Genomic DNA, 17,308 nt, shown 5'->3' with positions numbered 1-17,308 from the left:
ATATGTTGCCCAGGCTGGTCCTGAACTCCAAGGCTCAAGTGATCCTCCTGCCTCAGCTTCCAACGGTACTAGGACTACAGTTGTGAGCCACCACGCCTAGCCAAATAGTACTTCTTTTAAGTACTCCACCACCACTCCTCATCTGGCCAATTTTTATCCATACTTCAAGTACCATCTTCACTGTCACCCTCTCAGGTCTTCCCCTGAAACTCTCAATCTAAATTAAGTACCTCTTAAATAATTATGTTATCATCTATTTTTCCTTTGAAGCACTTTTTAATTTATTTTTTTGGAGATGGAGCTTTTGCTCCTGTTGCCCAGACTGGAGTGCAGAGCCGCAATCCCAGCTACTGGCAACCTCCACCTCCCAGGTTCAGGCAATTCTCTCGCCTCAGCCTCCTGAGTAGCTGAGATTACAGGCACGCACCACTATGCCCGGCTAATTTTTGTTTTGTTTTTTTTTAGTAGAGACAAAGTTTTACCATGTTGGCCAGCCTGGTCTTGAACTCCTGACCTCAGGTGATCTGCCTGCCTCAGCCTCCCAAAGTGCTGGGATTACAGGCGTGGGCCACAGTGCCTGGTCTGAAGCACTTTTTTAAATGTGTGATTTACTGATGTGATTACACATTTATCTTATCCCACAAGACTAAAATTTATGAGCACAAAGATCAGACATATTTTGTTCATAAGTATGTATTTAACCCCCAGCAAAGCCTAATAGTAAATTTAAATAAACATTTCTCAGATGTACAAATCTAATCATCACAAAGTATGAAATTATACATAAATGCTAATGTTTAAGACAGCACATATTAGTCATTTTTCAAAAGGCAAGTTTAAAAGGAAATTTAAAAATTTTTATGAGCACAGTTATTAAGGTGCTTTGATATCAAAGTATACAATCAGTATTTGATTAATCTAGCTATAGAACAAAGGAGCTTACTTTTTATTTGATAACTTTTCATTAAAATATCCTTTTCCAATTCTATATAATCAGACTATTAAGGAATATATAGGGTAATGTTTATGTCCTTTAATCAAGGAATCAGAATCAGGTTAAGTATTGAGAAAATAGTTTCAGGAATAGTAAAATAATAAAAAATATTAACAGCAACAAACAGAAATCCCCATATATGTAAAGTAAATAAAGTGAATTAACCTAAATTAATATCCAACCATGGCAACAACTGAGAGGAATTATTTATTCCAAGATAATTTAAAAACCAATTTGACTTTACTTCTGTAGAGGGATATATATATATATATATAAAAGACAAAATAAAGAACTGAAAAACAAACTGTTTTCAGGAACCGTATTAATAGTAGTGTTGGTTATTAATATATTCTGAGATTGTTCTGAGCAGTGTGAGACAAAGGAAGTAAGTATTACATTGATGTCATTGAGAACTGTGACTTTTAACCTGGAGAAAGGAGATACATATTTAAGATCAATTAAGGTAGATAAAAGTCCTAGAATTCTTAAATTGAATTTGAAATTAAAATATGAACTTAATGATGTCTTTCATCCTTAAATAAAATAAAAATGTATCGTATTTCCCAGCTCTGTCCATTAACAGGCCTAGAAACAATGATGAACCCAGCAGCAAGTAACATTACTACAGTCAGGATATAGTCTCTAAATACCACTTCCCAGTAAAAAGAAGAACTGACTCTGGGTCTGAGGCAGGAAATACACAAGATGAGCCTGGATTTTCCTTGTTAAAACGGGTATTAAAGAAGCTATTAAACACTATTAGAGTCTTATCAAAAGAACTTAGAAGCCAACTTAAAGAGGCTACAACTAACCAAAGATGGGCCAGTTTGAACACTAACAAAGGCAGTAACATCAATGAATTGAACTACATTAAATACATTTACGGCCAATAGTTTATAAGAATACAAAAAATTTTTAAACCTCATTGGTCATCTTTGAAGGATATGAGAAAATGAACTCATTATTTTAAAAACCAGAAAATAGGTCAGGCATGGTGGCTCATGCCTACAATCTCAGCACTTTGGGAGGCTGAGGCAGGCGGATCATGAGGTCAGGAGATCGAGACCATCCTGGCCAACATGGTGAACCCTCGCCTCTACTGAAAATACAAAAATTAGCTGGGCATGGTGGCACACGCCTGTAGTCTCAGCTACTCAGGAGGCTGAGGCAGGAGAATCATTTGAACCTGGGAGGCAGAGGCTGCAGCAAGCCGAGATCGCACCACTGCACTCTAGCCTGAGCGACAGAACGAGACTTTGTCTAAAAAAAAGAAAAAGAAAAAGAAAATAAAGGGAGAATCGAGCAATTATCCTGCCTTTTCTATACGTACCTCAGAGTAACCAAATAGTTGACTGGGGGGCAGGGGGATTACTTTATAGAATAGTCCATCAAGTAAATGAAAAAATGATAGCATAATCACTATTCTGTAACATCTAATGAATTAATCAATCTAGGCAATGATTAGTGGCTGTTATGCCAAAAAAAGAGACAACCAGGCTGACAAAAGTAAACTTGAAGTAGTCCTGCCCACCCTAACAAACAAATACATCTGAATCTCATCAATGCTCTTGACCTACTATGAATTTACAGGAAGTTCAGAAAACAGAGGAACAGATTAAATGACAACAAGAAGATGTAATCAATAAAATCCATATTAGAAAATTCTATAGGACAAATGAACCAGTTCTTCAACAAAAACATTGTGAGAGGGAAAAAAGGAAAGTGAAAGAGGGAGAATGAACCTATTGTGACTTATGGGCTTTATTTGGATCCAAACTCGAATGAACAAATTAGAAAAAAAATCATGAACGGTGACTATACATTTCACTATATAACAAATTACCTTTTATAAATATGAAAGTTATGTTGTGTAGTATCTGGGACTTGCTCCCAAATAATCCAGAGCAGAGTTGAGGTGGGTAGGGAGGGAGTAGAGATTAAAATAAGGTAGCCTCAGGTTGATAATTGTTAAGGTTCATTATACTATTCTATTTTTGTATGTTTGAAATTTTCCTCACAAAAGCACATTACTTAAAAACTATACATGTGACTTGTTCATTAAAAGAAACCAACATTCTCTGAAGAGTGGAATGATTAGAAAATCCTACTCTCTTCTATACCTTGATGTGTATAATAACTAAATAGGTAACTTACTGATGCATCTTCAACAGCAGTGTTCATGTGGCTATGAAAACAAGATCGGTCATCATCTTCATCCATATACACTGGTGGTTCATGGGAAGTCATGAAAGTGGAAGGCTTAAAGAGATGCTTATTAAGAGGGTGCTGTCGTCTGCTTGTTGAAGACTAAATAAGAAAACAAATTTTTAATTGGGACAGTGAAAAATGATTACAAGAATCAAAAATATAAAAAATATAAATGTTACTTCCAACAAGTCTATCAGAAGAATTTCACTCTATCTTTTAGCATACTTTTATGTTGTTTTGCTTTCTCTATGCTTTCTGTGTTTTTAAGCATAACTAGCCTTAAAAAAATTTCTTTTAAATGTAGGGGAAATACTCCAACAATGGTAAAATGAACCACATGCTCAGTATCTAGCTTATATTTGTATCCCCAGCATTTATCATACCCTTGGCAGTCAAATGCTTGCTGCACTGAACTCTTACGATCATCTTACAGAAGATCAGAGAGGATGAAGTGGCCTATGCCAGGAATAAAACTACCCAATAAAAGGAAAATTTCTATAACATTATGAATATCTGAAAATACATATCTAACATTGATTGACTGCTTATTCTATGCCAGGGGTGTCCAATCTTTGGCTTCCCTGGGCTACATTAGAAGAAGAATTGTCTTGGGCCACACATAAAATACACAAACACTAAAAAAAAAGAAGAAACTCTTGTAATGTTTTAAGAAAGTTTATCAATCTGTGCTGGGCCACATTCAAAGCTGTCCTGGGCCACAGGTGGTACGTGGGCCATGGGTTGGACAAGCTTGCTCTATGCCAATGTCATTTAATCCTTACAACATTCCTATAAAGTAGTTATCATCACCTCTAATTTAAAGATAAGAAAACTGAGGACAGGGAGGTTAGGTTTCTTGTTCAGTGTGTCGCAGCTAGATAGTGGTAGAATAAGGATTATAAACTAGGCCTGTGTGGTGCCCAAATTCTCACTTTCTACCACTATGCTGCCTGCCTGTCTTGATCAATAGCACAGTCACAAAGAACACCCTCAGCTACATGGAGAACCATCATTTCACCTGTTTCCAAATTTAAACTTTAACCATGGCAAGCAATCATTGTAAATATAGCTGTACTAGATCTTCACAACCAAAATACAGTACACCTAAGGGAAAAAAACACATGTAGGTTCTCCAGTATTCCTTTTGTTATCATTATCCAGTGTTAACTATGAAAACATATGGTTACAACACATCTATAACATTAGCTTAGAAATTAACCATGAAAATTAGAACTCTTACATTAAACACTGATTAATGTAAGGTTTCGATATTCCACAGTTATAGGATGAACTCTACATATCTAACACAGGTTATGCTATATTTGGTGGGAAATCCAAAACATTTAAAACAATTGGCAAATTAAAACAAGCTTCCAAAGCTTGGTAAAAAAAAATTTTTTTTTTTTAATTTGTAAAACATGAAACTGTATAGACAATATTCTTAATGTAAAATTACATTAAATAGCTTCAGTATGGAAGGGTAACAGCACTAGAGATACTCTTAGCTTCTCTTTACGAGAAAGATGGCTGTGGTGGGGAGGGGAAAGTACCAGGATAACTTACTAAGGAAACTTAAAACAGCCAATTAAGTGTCTTTATTTTTTGCTATTACAAGAAACTGGCTTTTTTTTTTTGAGATGGAATCTCCCTCTGTCACCAATGCTGGAGTGCAGTGACGCAATCTCGACTCACTACAACCTCCACCACCCAGGTTCAAGCGATTCTTCTGCCTCAGCCTCCCAAGTAGCTGGGACTGCAGGCACGCGCCACCATGCCCGGCTAATTTTTGTATTCTTAGTAGAGATGGGGTTTCACCATATTGGTCAGGCTGGTCCTGACCTCGTGATCTACTGAACTCAGCCTCCCATAGTGCTGGGATTACAGGCCACCATGCCAGGCCGAAACTGGCCACATTTTAATGTAGTATCCTGTTTGGGAAAGAAACAGTAGCTTCTCCACCGTAGAAGGCAACAGAGAACAGTAGAAAAAGCATGGCACCAGAATGAGAGAGAATCAGTGGTTCCCAGACTTAGCAGCTAAGTGACCAGATAATTCACTCAACATACCAGAGGGCCCAGTTTCCTTATCTAATAAAAAGTTTTAGAACAGTAGAGTCTGGCTCAGAGCCCTCAATATAACAGCTATTAATATTATGTCAGTAAAGTGAAGATGATAAGACTATTTATACTTCAAGAATTGTAGTAAGGATTAAATAAAATATTTTATTTTTTTAAAGACATGGGACCTCGCTATGTTGCCTAAGTTGGACTCGAACTCCTGGCCTCAAGTGCTCCTCGTGCCTCAGCCTCCCAAGTAGCTGGGGCAACAGGTGCACACCACTGTGCCTGGCTTTAGAATATAATAAACCTTTCTATTCTTGGATTTATATAGCATTATCTACAAAACAGAAATTGATTGTATTTATTAAATAATCAAATAGCCTAAAAACTTTACCCTCACAAAGCCCTTTCTAACATATTTTGAATCTAAAATCTTTCAAGTAGCACTCATTCATATTACTCCTAAGAAAATAATGAAGAATCATTAAAGCTCACAGAATTTCACTGAGTAGCAATAACGGAGTCCTTACCCTGCATTTATGCACAATATAAGGAAATGCTTAGAATGAACAGAAGTTTTAAAATACAGCAACACTATTCTGTCAAATGTGTACATTTTTATATAGTCATTCTTACTTTAATAAATTTAATCTACAGTTTACTTTTATGTATTTTCTTTTACCTTTTTGGAGTATATATATAAGTTTGGTGTTCTGCCTGGTACTGGAATGCCAGCTTTCGTTAGCTTTATGAAATACTTCTGTACTCGGCTGGCAACCTAAAGAAACATGACAAGTCTCTTAACACAATGAGATGACGTACAATACCTGAGTTGTTTTTAAAAATTAAAACGTACACGAGTATCTAATGAATGCTAAGAATTCAATACTCATCATGAATCTAAAAATAACAATAAACTGTCACCAAATACACATATATTTTAAAATCTAGGCCAAACAAAAATTATTCAAGTAAATTTAAATTTGATTCTAAAGCTAAACACATATTTCAACTTATGAACACTTACCTCTGTAGTACAAAAACACATCTATTAATATAGATGGGAATATGATGGAGTAAACTGCAAGATACATTTTTAGAAAGACAACCAGGGAATACTAAGGCAATGAAACAAATCTGTTTGCACAGTATAACCAAAAAGTTTACAATTAGTATACTTAGTAAGCAATCAAGAGAAACTAAGCCCATTATATGTTCATTTTTTAATATTTCGTAATGATCCAAAGCAGAAGTATCTCAAGTTACTTGTTTCTGAAATCAACAAAAATATATACAATTAAAACACACACACACACACACACACACACACATACTACAGCGCTCTGTAGCTGAAAGTGTTATGGCAGATCACCCAATGTCAGCATTATTCTCCTTTATTAAAAAACTACCAAAAGCATGCCAGCAATCTGCAGTCATCTCCTCAATTACCTGTTTTGCTGTCCTGTTGCCCAATTCATCTGCTATCTTCTGCCACCGTCGAGATTCTACTTCTTCAGGAGGGTATTTGATGAGTAGCTGTTCCAGTTTTTTCTAAACCATACCCAAGACCAAATTTAAGAAAGTATGTATTTAATTTTAAATACTGTATTTCTAAATAAATACATTCACATTTCATTTCCAAGTGTAATACTCTCTCCCACCTTTGGGGGTTACATTATTAGAAACCCTCATGGTAGGAAAAATTTCTAGTTAGAAACTTAAGACTTCACAGGGAACAATAAAATTAGAGAATAAACTTATGAAAAAGAGTTTACAAAAGTTTTCTATTCACGTAAGTAAAAAGATCTCATAAGAAAACAGAAAATAAGTAAACAAATTGGTAGATTACACATTTCAGTGATTTCCACTGACCATCTTTTCTTACTAGACTATGTCTTTCCCCTTACAGTTTTAACAAAAACGTGTAAATTCACTTAAATTTCAACTATTAAAAGAAGCTTTTCCTTCTTTTGTGTGGTCCTTTATTCAAATATTTGATTTTAATATTCCTTCTTGTCTCCTATATCTTCTCATAGTTGCAGAAGATGCAGAAAAATCTGGATGCCTGAAATAAATAAAGATTTCCCAAAGCTTTTTATAAACTGCTAAACGTATAGCTGTGGGGTTAATAACCATATGAGACCAAGATGTGTCTCAAACTTCACCCACTAACAACCCTAGCCATTAGCCAAAAACAATGTTAGCTGTATGCCAACGCTGACTGGCTTCCTCATCTCCCTTCGACAACAAAAACAAGAATGCACTTTGAAGCTCAGTTTTACTGGCCTCAGGTTTTTCCTCTCTCCCAAAGCTACATTACAGAAACATCTATTTTATTCCATCCACTTCTACTGCCCTCTCAAAACCCAGGTTCCTTCTTTTAAAATTATCCCCCAATTCTCAAAATCCAAAATTCTTGAAGTATGCAAAAAGGTATACAAAAATAAGCCTAAATATTTAAAACTCATGGCTAACAGGTATCACAAACAACAATATACACCTGACTCAAAATATAGACTCTTTTCTTTTTGAGATAGAGTCTCACTCTGTTGCCCAGCCTGGAGTGCAGTGGCACGCTCCTGGCTCAACACAACTTCTGCCTCCTGTGTTCAAGCAATTCTCCTGCCTCAGCCTCCCGAGTAGCTGGGATTATATATGCACACGCCATCACGCCCAACTAATTTTTGTATTTTTAGTAGAGACAGGGTTTCACCATGTTGGCCAGGTTGGTCTTGAACTCCTGACTTCAAGTGATCCACCCACATCAGCCTCCCAAAGTGCTGGGATTACAGGCGTAAGCCTCATAATACTGACTCTAATGTTAACTGTTTACTTTTATTTTTTAAGCCTACACAATTTTGAAATATCTATTACCTGTTCTTCAACAGTCCACAATTGGTTAAATGTTTCAGGTTTGGTATCATCACACAGGCGTCCTCTTATCATCTGCACGTAAGACAAGGCTTTTGTCAGAGAGAAAATAACAACATCTAACCTGTGACATAGCCAAATAACACACAAATTGTGGAATTTTTAAATTAATTTTGAAATATTTGAGTAAATTTTTTTAATGTATACGTTTTTTGTTTTTACTGTTTACAAAATGCCTTCACATTATTTTATTTTGTTTGGTTTTATACTACCAGCAATACTGTGAAATACATAATAGTACTGTAACTTCATGTTTTAAAAAAGGAAAAGGAAATGTGGGCTCAGAATTGAAAAGTAACATGCCCAATGAGGGTCATCTACTAAGAGTGGCAAGGCCAGGACTCAAATCCTGGTCACATTTCACTACACACAAAGGAGCTACTATTTTTAGACTAAATACTATGTGTCGGATACTGTACTAGGCACATTGCATACACTACCTATTTAATCCTCAGCAACAACCCTACAACATAGGTAATATTAACAACATTTTATACAAAAGGAAACCGCAGCTTAGAGACTTCAACGTAAATGATGTCTGAAGGTTCACGGCTAGTAAGTTAGGACTCCAACCTAAGTTTCTCTTAATTTCAAAGTTCCTATCTCCTTTATCTTCCAGTGAAAGACTGCTTTAATTTTAAAAACACAAACCACAAAATGTTAAAATGTTTTGTCTAAAATTCAAATTTTCCTACTCCAGTATTTCACACTGCTTACCTGAGGACGACTGCTTGAGCCTTCTGGACCATCACTCAAAGGCAACATAGAATATGAAAGGGACTCTCCATCCTTCTTAGGATCTAAAGGACTTTTTGGTCTAGCAGGTAAACCTACTGAAAAATAAGACCACATACAGAACCATTAAAGCAAAACGTTGCCAGATATTTTTCTACTTACATTCTTATCATATGATTTCTTACCTTTATCAAAAACTAGCTTAACTCTTCTAGTATGTCTTTTACGATTTTTAAATTCTCTTTCAAAGTTCCCAAGGCTATGGGTATATTGGTCCCATACGATCTCAGGCAATTGAACAACTCTCTGTGGATATGGAAGCCCTATATCAGCCTGGGGGTAGGGGAGAAAAAACAAGATAAAGTAAAAGTCTAAATTTAATTAAAGAAATAATCAACCACAGTCAAATTTTCAGATGACTCCAAATCCAAATAATCAATGGGACATTTCTATTCATGTTTAAATCCAAATGACAATAAAGTTAATTAATATAGTCTAAATATTAAATGCTAAAGATGGTAAGTGAAAAAATGAATTTAGCAAAACCTAAGTACTACTTCTAGATGAAGGGCAGTGTCTTTTAAAATAATGATAGTAATATTAAATAAAACTAACAACCCATAAATGTTGTCTGCATTCCATATACCAATATATATCACCAGTTTCATTAATATGAACTAAGAGGAATTTTTTTTTTTTTTTTTTTTTGAGATGGAGTCTCGCTCTGTCGCCCGGGCTGGAGTGCAGTGGCCGGATCTCAGCTCATTGCAAGCTCCGCCTCCTGGGTTCACGCCATTCTCCTGCCTCAGCCTCCCGAGTAGCTGGGATTACAGGCGCCCGCCACCTCGCCCGGCTAGTTTTTTGTATTTTTTAGTAGAGACGGGGGTTTCACCATGTTAGCCAGGATAGTCTCGATCTCTTGACCTCGTGATCCGCCCGTCTCGGCCTCCCAAAGTGCTGGGATTACAGGCTTGAGCCACCGCGCCCGGCCAAGAGGAATTTTTTATATGTCCACTAAAATAAACATGTTACAAGTCAACAACATAACTAATATGATAAACCTAAATAAAATAAGCAAATTGAGTTTGTATGAACAAACCCAGAAAAATAGAAGAATCAACGTTTTAAATTAAACCTAGTAGGAAAATTTTTTTCCAAAGAACATAGGACTTTCATGGTAGTTTTTTTTTTTTTAATTTAAAAAAAAAAAAATTCCCAGACACCAATAACTTCATGGTTATTAAAGTATCTTAATTTAATATATTTGTGTCTTTTTATAAAACATTTTTAAGATGGTCAACATCACATCTTTATTTCTGAAATAAAGTAAAAAGAAATTCCATTCTAGGCTGAGCATAGTGACTCAAGCCTGTAATCTCAGCACTTTGGGAGGCCGAGGCTGGTGGAACACTTCAGGTCAGGAGTTTCAGACCAACCTGGCCAACATGGTGAAACCCAGTCTCTACTAAAATTAAAAAAATTAGCCAGGTGTGGTGCAATGCACTTGCAGTCCCAGATACTCAGGAGGCTGAGGCAGGAGAATCGCTTGAACCCGGGAGGCAGAGGTTGCAGTGAACCGAGATCAGGCCCCACTGCACTACAGCCTGGGTGACCTAGTGAGACTCCAACTCAAAACAAAACAAAACAAAACAAAACAAAACAAAAAAAAAAAGAAATGAAAGTCTGTTCAAACTAAACCTGAAAGTGAAGAAACAGGAAATAATCAACAACATACATATCTAGTAAATATGCCTAATTGTATCTTTTTGCCTACCCGGGAAAGTAAATGAAATGAAATTAAGGTTAATGAATTTTTCATTAGTATTTACTTTACTAACACCATCTGTTTTAGTTGAATTCATTGTAAATAACCATTATAAGTCTTATATCTTTTTGTACCAGCAAATTATTTAATAACAGCAATGCAGAATCAATAAACACTTAAAGGGGCCTCATTTTAACACAGAAGATACACCAAAATTCTAAAAACGTTAGAGTTTTAACAAATCAACATATAGACTCTACATCTAGTATGATATTCAGTGTTCTCTACAAGTATGAAGAGAAAGAAATGTTTACCAACTAAATAATATACCTAGAAACATTCAAATAATAAATTAACACATCTAGTGAAATAAGGTCCCCAGAGCCGCTCTAATACCTGGTAGAGCATCTTTGTAACTAATTCAAAACAGGTAACTCATAAAGATACTAAAGTTGTCACACAAGATAAGATTTCATTTCTTTTTTAAGAAGAGGATTCTTTTTCATCGTTTTTCAGTTCTAATCTTTTCATACAATGCTGATTAATATCATACCTCTGAAATTTAATGAACAATTAGTGGGTCCCTATTACAGCACAAATGCACATCAAGATCATCTCCATATTTACACACCAAGAAACTCATTATAAAAACCTGTATCGCTTTTAAGTGGTTAAGTGGTAAGCATGAAAATTCTGTTTTAAGGAAAACAAAATTATGGAGAATTTTCACATTTAAAAAAGGCATTTCAGAATTAAGTAAAATTTATACTTCTTCCTCATGGACTTGACTATCGTAACTCTAAAGATATTTTAAAATAGATTTTGTTTTGATCACCATTGTTTTCTCTCTCAATATGCACAAAAGTACCAGTGTGCAAAAATAACCCAGAAACAAATGTAGTTAATCAATTCTGAAGTATTTTTTTCTTTTAGCTTTACTAATCCCTAAGTCCTGATACAGAGGAGGAAAAATACTCAAAGAAGGGGAAGATAACAGGAAAAGCTAGAAAAAAAAATGGCTAAGGAATAGGACAAGTTCCCATACAAATATCCAATAAAAGCTTCTAGCTATTTTCATTTGGATATATTTTATTGTGTGCCTGGTAGAGGTGGAAGAAGTTAGTATCTTGCCTTAAGTAGTACGGCTAATTATAGATGAAAAAAACTAAACATTTTAAAAAGTATATACCCATAAAAAAGAATTAGCCAAATTCTCTTAAGCTATTCCCAAACAGATCTTGGTAAATCTTAAAAAAAGGGTTCAATGTATACCTTCTTCTGGAGTTTTTCCACAAATCCAATGGGATTCTTTAGTGCTTCTCTCTGGTGTCTGCCTAAACTTTCAAGGTCTTGGACTGCTTGAGAACGCTGAGCCTCGAGTACAGCAATCGTCTGCAGTAGTCTCTGATAACTACAGAGACAAAGAAAAATATTTCACAAAAATTTTCTAGTAACAACAATAAATAAAAACTGAGTTCAAGCCATGATCTACTATTAAGTCACACAGTCTTTTAAGAGTTACCTGAAAGAGTTTAGTAAAACATATTACTGGGAATAAATGAGGTCTTCCTGAGTTACGAAGTACCTACAGAAAATAACAGTTAGAGAAAGCAAAGCCTTCTTCCCCCATCTTAAGTTTTTAATTCTTGAACCTGAACAAGTACCAAAATAAATGAGCATTTTGACTTTCCAACAATCAAAGTCGTTAAGAAACTGCTAGATTAAAAAAAAATTAAAATTATAAAATCTTAACACTAGGAGGGATCACTCAATTCAGGCACTTCGTTGTACTCTGTTGAAATAAGGAATCTGAGGCATGTTTTCTCGCCAAGAGACACATGACAATGTCACATAATTCCAACGTGATCTTAGTCTCATGGTTTCCATTTGCTCTATTATACCCTCCCTCCTATTTGAAAGATTTACTTTTCCATCAACAAATCTGTTATTTTTTTCCTCCACATGAAAGATAAAGACAAATGTTCAATTCTTAAGTATTAATCATTTAAAGAGAAGAAAGGCCATAAAGATATTTATTCTTTTCTGCTTGCAAAGGTCCATTTGGCAAAACAAACATACAGTTTTATCCACACAAATGTATTACAAGTCATTATCCTGAAATCTCACTATAATACATGTATTCTAATATTCTCCCTCTGTTTAAATTGTCTTGCCTCTCTAATATTTAATTTCACATTACCAATACACATAGAGAAACATGTTAAACCCAAAGCTCTGAATGCTCAAATACATTTTGCAAAACAACTCAAGGAAAAGTCACTCCGAGTTCACTTTTAAATAGTTGGTTAAATCCTTAAAGTATAAGCAAAGCACAATTTTTCTATATGGCTTCAAGTAACTTTCATTTTGTTTCCTACTAGACTGTAAACTCCATATGGCAAGTTCATCTTTTCGTTCATTGTTTTGTTTAGCTAGTATGCAACATACTTCCCAGCACGTAGATGCTCAACAGATGTTTTCTAAATGAATAGATTTTCTGAATCTTTTAAGTTCAGAAGTAACCAAACTAGCAGAAGTATCAAAGGTGAAATACTGCAGTTTTGAGGTTCACAGGCCATGGTGTCATGGCAACATGATGTTCTCTATCAGAATACTTTTCTCAGCCTGCTGTCTAAAACAAATCTTGTTCTTGTTTTCAAGACCTTGTTAACTAATCTTTGATGAAATTTTTGATAATTAAGGTAAAACTGCTAACACTGAAGGGCAAGATTCCTCTCCAGCTAGAGATACTTCATTTAAAACTAGAACTAGGAGTAGGAAAGGCAGAGCTATACTAAGTCACTACAGGATAAATTACAGAGGGTAAACCTAAACTCGCTTTCACTAATCCTTCTTTTGCTTTGAGGTGTATGCAGTGTACAAATCCTGTCTCAGCTGGCTGTTTCTACTAAGCAGGCTCACATAGGCTCAATCTTAGGGTGATGGTAGTGATCTGAGTGCTAGAAGCTATCCTCTCTAGGCAATACTCTTAATTGTCATACTGCACCTTCAGAATTCCTATCCCACTAGCTGAATACAACCAAAGACTTATATTGTCTCTATCCCTGTTTTAAGCACGAGTTACATACTTCAGTATCACTTTAAAAACAACTGTGAATATATTAAAACTTCAGTAAAAGGTATAGGCACAGTAACAATAAGGCACAAGTAAAAACAGGGTTATGAAAAAACAAGCTTGAAAAAAGGTGCTACAGTCAATTACAATGGCAGCTGTCTTTTTGTTAGGTTTGGAGCAAACGGACACTGGGAAGAAGGGCCTCTAATTTGAAGTCAACAAATTACCACAATTTTACAATATGTAAATTATTCCATAATAAATCTGACTTAAAAAAATTCCAATAAAGATGGCAAATAAAGCACAGTTCTTCAATTCTGCTTCCATTTAGCTAAGACAAAATGATTATCAGATTGGAAGGCCTATGATAAACATGGGTAAAATCTTCAAGCTCAAAATAATGAAGACTCTAAGAAAATAGTAAATTCAAATCTTCTATCCCAGATAATTGGATTTCCCAGCGTACTCAGACACTGCACCAGTAAGATTAGTGTGTGTGTGTGTGTGTGTGTGTGTGTGTATCCATGAGCAGATATGGAAGAAATTATTTAAACAAAACCGGAGTGACATCTAAAAAACAGTAAATATAGACAAATCTGTTTTCAATACCGCTCACCCACCTACACAAGCAAACTACAGAAGCTGATCCAGGCATGAATCCAAAGGCAAGATTCATTTTTCATTAATTCAACAATTATCTACTAAGAAAACAAGGCATTATCCTAAAAGCTTTAGTAATTATCAAGATAAACCAGGCATGCAGTCTAAGTATAATAGAGGAGCTACAATTATACCATGGAGGAACTGGACGAAGTACAAATGGGGCTGGATTGGTTGTGTTGCTGGGGATGGAGGATGGGTATATGAGGGTCTATCATACTAGTCTGTCTACTTTTTTTTAATGTTTTAAATTCCCACAATGAATGTTTAAAAATCAATTCCAACTCTGACCCTTTTTTTTTTTTTTTTGAGACGGAGTCTCGCTCTGTCGCACAGGCTGGAGTGCAGTGGTGCGATCTCGGCTCACTGCAAACTCTGCCTCCCGGGTTCACGCCATTCTCCTGCCTCAGCCTCCTTAGTAGCTGGGACTACAGGCGCCCGCCACCACGCCCAGCTAATTTTTTGTATTTTTAGTAGAGACGGAGTTTCACCGTGTTAGCCAGGATAGCCTCAATCTCCTGACCTCGTGATCCGCCTGCCTCGGCCTGCCAAAGTACTGGCCTCCCAAAGTGCTGGGATTACACGCCTGAGCCACCACCCCCAGCTCTTTGACTCATATTAATGGGGGAGGTGAGGACTGTACTACTCCTTCTGGGCTGATCAGATCACAGTTGCCACTGCATTCAGCTATGCTTTGAGAAAGACAAACAGGTTCATGAATAGACAAGATGGATGAGAAACAATGTAAGATGAAATAACAATACAGTTGGCCCTTGAACAACACAACACAGTTTGAACTCCATGGATCCACTTATATGCAAATTTTCTTCTACCTCTGACATCCCTGAGACAGCAAGACCAACCCCTCCTCTTCCTCCTCTACCTCAGCCTACTCCATGTGAGGACAATGAGGGTGAAGACTTTTAGACTGGCCCACTTTCACTTAATGAATAGTAAATACATTTTCTCTTTATTATGATTGTCTTAATAACATTTTCTGTTTCTAGCTTACTTTGTTGCAAGAATACAGTATAAAATACATGTAACAGACAACATTTGTGTTAATCAACTGTTCGTGTTATATAGTAAAGCTTCTGGGTCAACAGTAGGCTATTAGTAGTTAAGTTTTAGGGGAGTCAAAAGTTATATGTGGATTTTCAACTACGCAGGAGGTCTATGCCCAATCCCTGTGTTGTTGAAGGGTCAACTGTGGTGTCTGACATTTACTGAATGTGTACTACATGCCAGACAAATGTTGTATTTTAAATGTAATAACTCAGTCCTCATAGTAACTTTATGACCCTGGACCAACATTCTTAATTTTAAACACAAGGAAAACAAGCACAGATTAAGTAACTCCCCAAGATCATATCAGCTATTTATGGTGGAGCTGCTATGTGAGGAATGGTTAAAGACTCTGAGAATATTTAGTCAAGAAATGAAAACCTCCACTAGAATACCATTTCCATTTTTATTTAACAAACAGCTATGCAGGAAAAAAAAATAGACTTGTTTTATAGAGTATAAAGGGTCAAACCAGGAGCAAACTGTGATAAAGACACAATATGAAGAAAAACTTTGTCTCAGTCAAAATTAATAAAGGTGGTAGGATAGCACCCAATCACCACAGATATTCAGACAGGTATCTAAAAGAAATTCAAGCACTAAAAACCTGAAACGTTTTAATTCCAGTAAAATATCCAGCTTTTACTTTGGCTACTCACTGAACCAAGCAAGAGAACAGAATAACTTAAAACAAAATTACACATATTTTTTGCATGGATAAAATCATAGTTATACCTTTTCCATAAGGATAGCTATGTTAAATCTACTAAAATTATTTGTTATTTATGTCTAAATCTAAATCTTACACAATGCTAACAACAGCAAACTTACTTGTGTCAAAGAATTAGGGTTTTCTTATTTTCGCCTTTTGAGACAGGGAGTTACTGTGTTACCCTGGCAAGCGGGCAGTGTCAGATTATGGCTCACTGCAGCCTCTACCTCTCAAGCTCAAGAAATTCTCTCACTTCAGCCTCCCAAGTAGCTGGGACAAGTGTGCACCACCATGCCCAGCTAATTTTTAAACTTTTTGTAGAGACAAGGTCTCACTGTGTTGCCCAGGCTAATCTCAAACTCTTGGCCCTCAAGCTTTCCTCCCACCTTGGCCTCCCAAACTGCTGGGATTACAGGCCTAAGTCACCACACACAACCAGAACTGTTTTTACTTTTACATCTCCAACATAAGACATTTTAGTTTTATATATTTGGCCAAAGTATAAATGCCCTTTCAAGTCCTTATCTAAGTTATTTTTACTACTTGTCAGTATCTAAGTCCTTTTGAATTCTTTATTTACATTTATGAATATAAAAACATTTATATGAAAGAGTATAGGGGTAAAAATCCTGATATCTAAAGAGAACATTAAGGAATTAGTAATCTGGAGGTTGATTTACTTACTTACTTACTTATCTATTTATTTGTTTGACAGAGTCTCACTCTGTCACCCAGGCTGAAGGGCAGTGGTGCAATCATGGCTCACTGCAGCCTCAAACTCCTGGGCTGAAGTGATCCTCTCGCCTCAGCCTCCCGAGTACCTAGGGCCACAGGTATGCCACCTTTCCCAGTGAATTTTGTTCTCTCGGGCTTTGTTTTGTTTTGTTTTGTTTTTTTGTAGGGACGGGATCTCGCCTTGTTGCCCAGGCTGGTCTCAAAGTCCTGGCTTCAAACACTCCTCCCGCCAGAGCCTCCAAAAGTGCAAGGATTATAGGCATGAATCAGTGTGCTTGGCCTGTAAGTTAATTTTACTGTCCAATTTCTAGGCAGTAATATTACATACACAATAATCAGGGAGGGATGGAAGGAAGGAGTGCAGAAG

At 36.1% G+C, this 17,308-nt stretch overlaps 1 protein-coding gene across 9 annotated transcripts in view; it reads right to left on the bottom strand.

Moving 5' to 3' along the window:
* ZZZ3 (zinc finger ZZ-type containing 3) overlaps positions 1 to 17,308 on the bottom strand; it is a 137,816-nt gene that overhangs the window by 10,260 nt on the left and 110,248 nt on the right. For 5 of the 9 annotated variants that reach the window (XM_023209110.1, XM_023209115.2, XM_023209120.2 and 2 more), the window contains 7 exons: positions 11,966 to 12,104; positions 9,114 to 9,261; positions 8,911 to 9,026; positions 8,137 to 8,208; positions 6,712 to 6,813; positions 5,945 to 6,040; positions 3,149 to 3,301 (listed from right to left, as the gene is read on the bottom strand). In XM_023209110.1, coding sequence (XP_023064878.1) covers positions 3,149 to 3,301; positions 5,945 to 6,040; positions 6,712 to 6,813; positions 8,137 to 8,208; positions 8,911 to 9,026; positions 9,114 to 9,261; positions 11,966 to 12,104 — 826 coding nt within the window. The remainder of the gene's footprint in view (positions 1 to 3,148; positions 3,302 to 5,944; positions 6,041 to 6,711; positions 6,814 to 8,136; positions 8,209 to 8,910; positions 9,027 to 9,113; positions 9,262 to 11,965; positions 12,105 to 17,308) is intronic. The other 4 variants (XM_023209138.1, XM_031933818.1, XM_031933819.1 and 1 more) reach the window with 1 other exon arrangement.

The sequence above is a fragment of the Piliocolobus tephrosceles genome, chromosome 1 (assembly GCF_002776525.5).
Source record: "Piliocolobus tephrosceles isolate RC106 chromosome 1, ASM277652v3, whole genome shotgun sequence".
NCBI classification, from domain to species: Eukaryota; Metazoa; Chordata; class Mammalia; order Primates; family Cercopithecidae; genus Piliocolobus; species Piliocolobus tephrosceles.
Note: the sequence above shows the minus strand (reverse complement) of the source record. Positions and strands in the feature narration are given on the sequence as shown.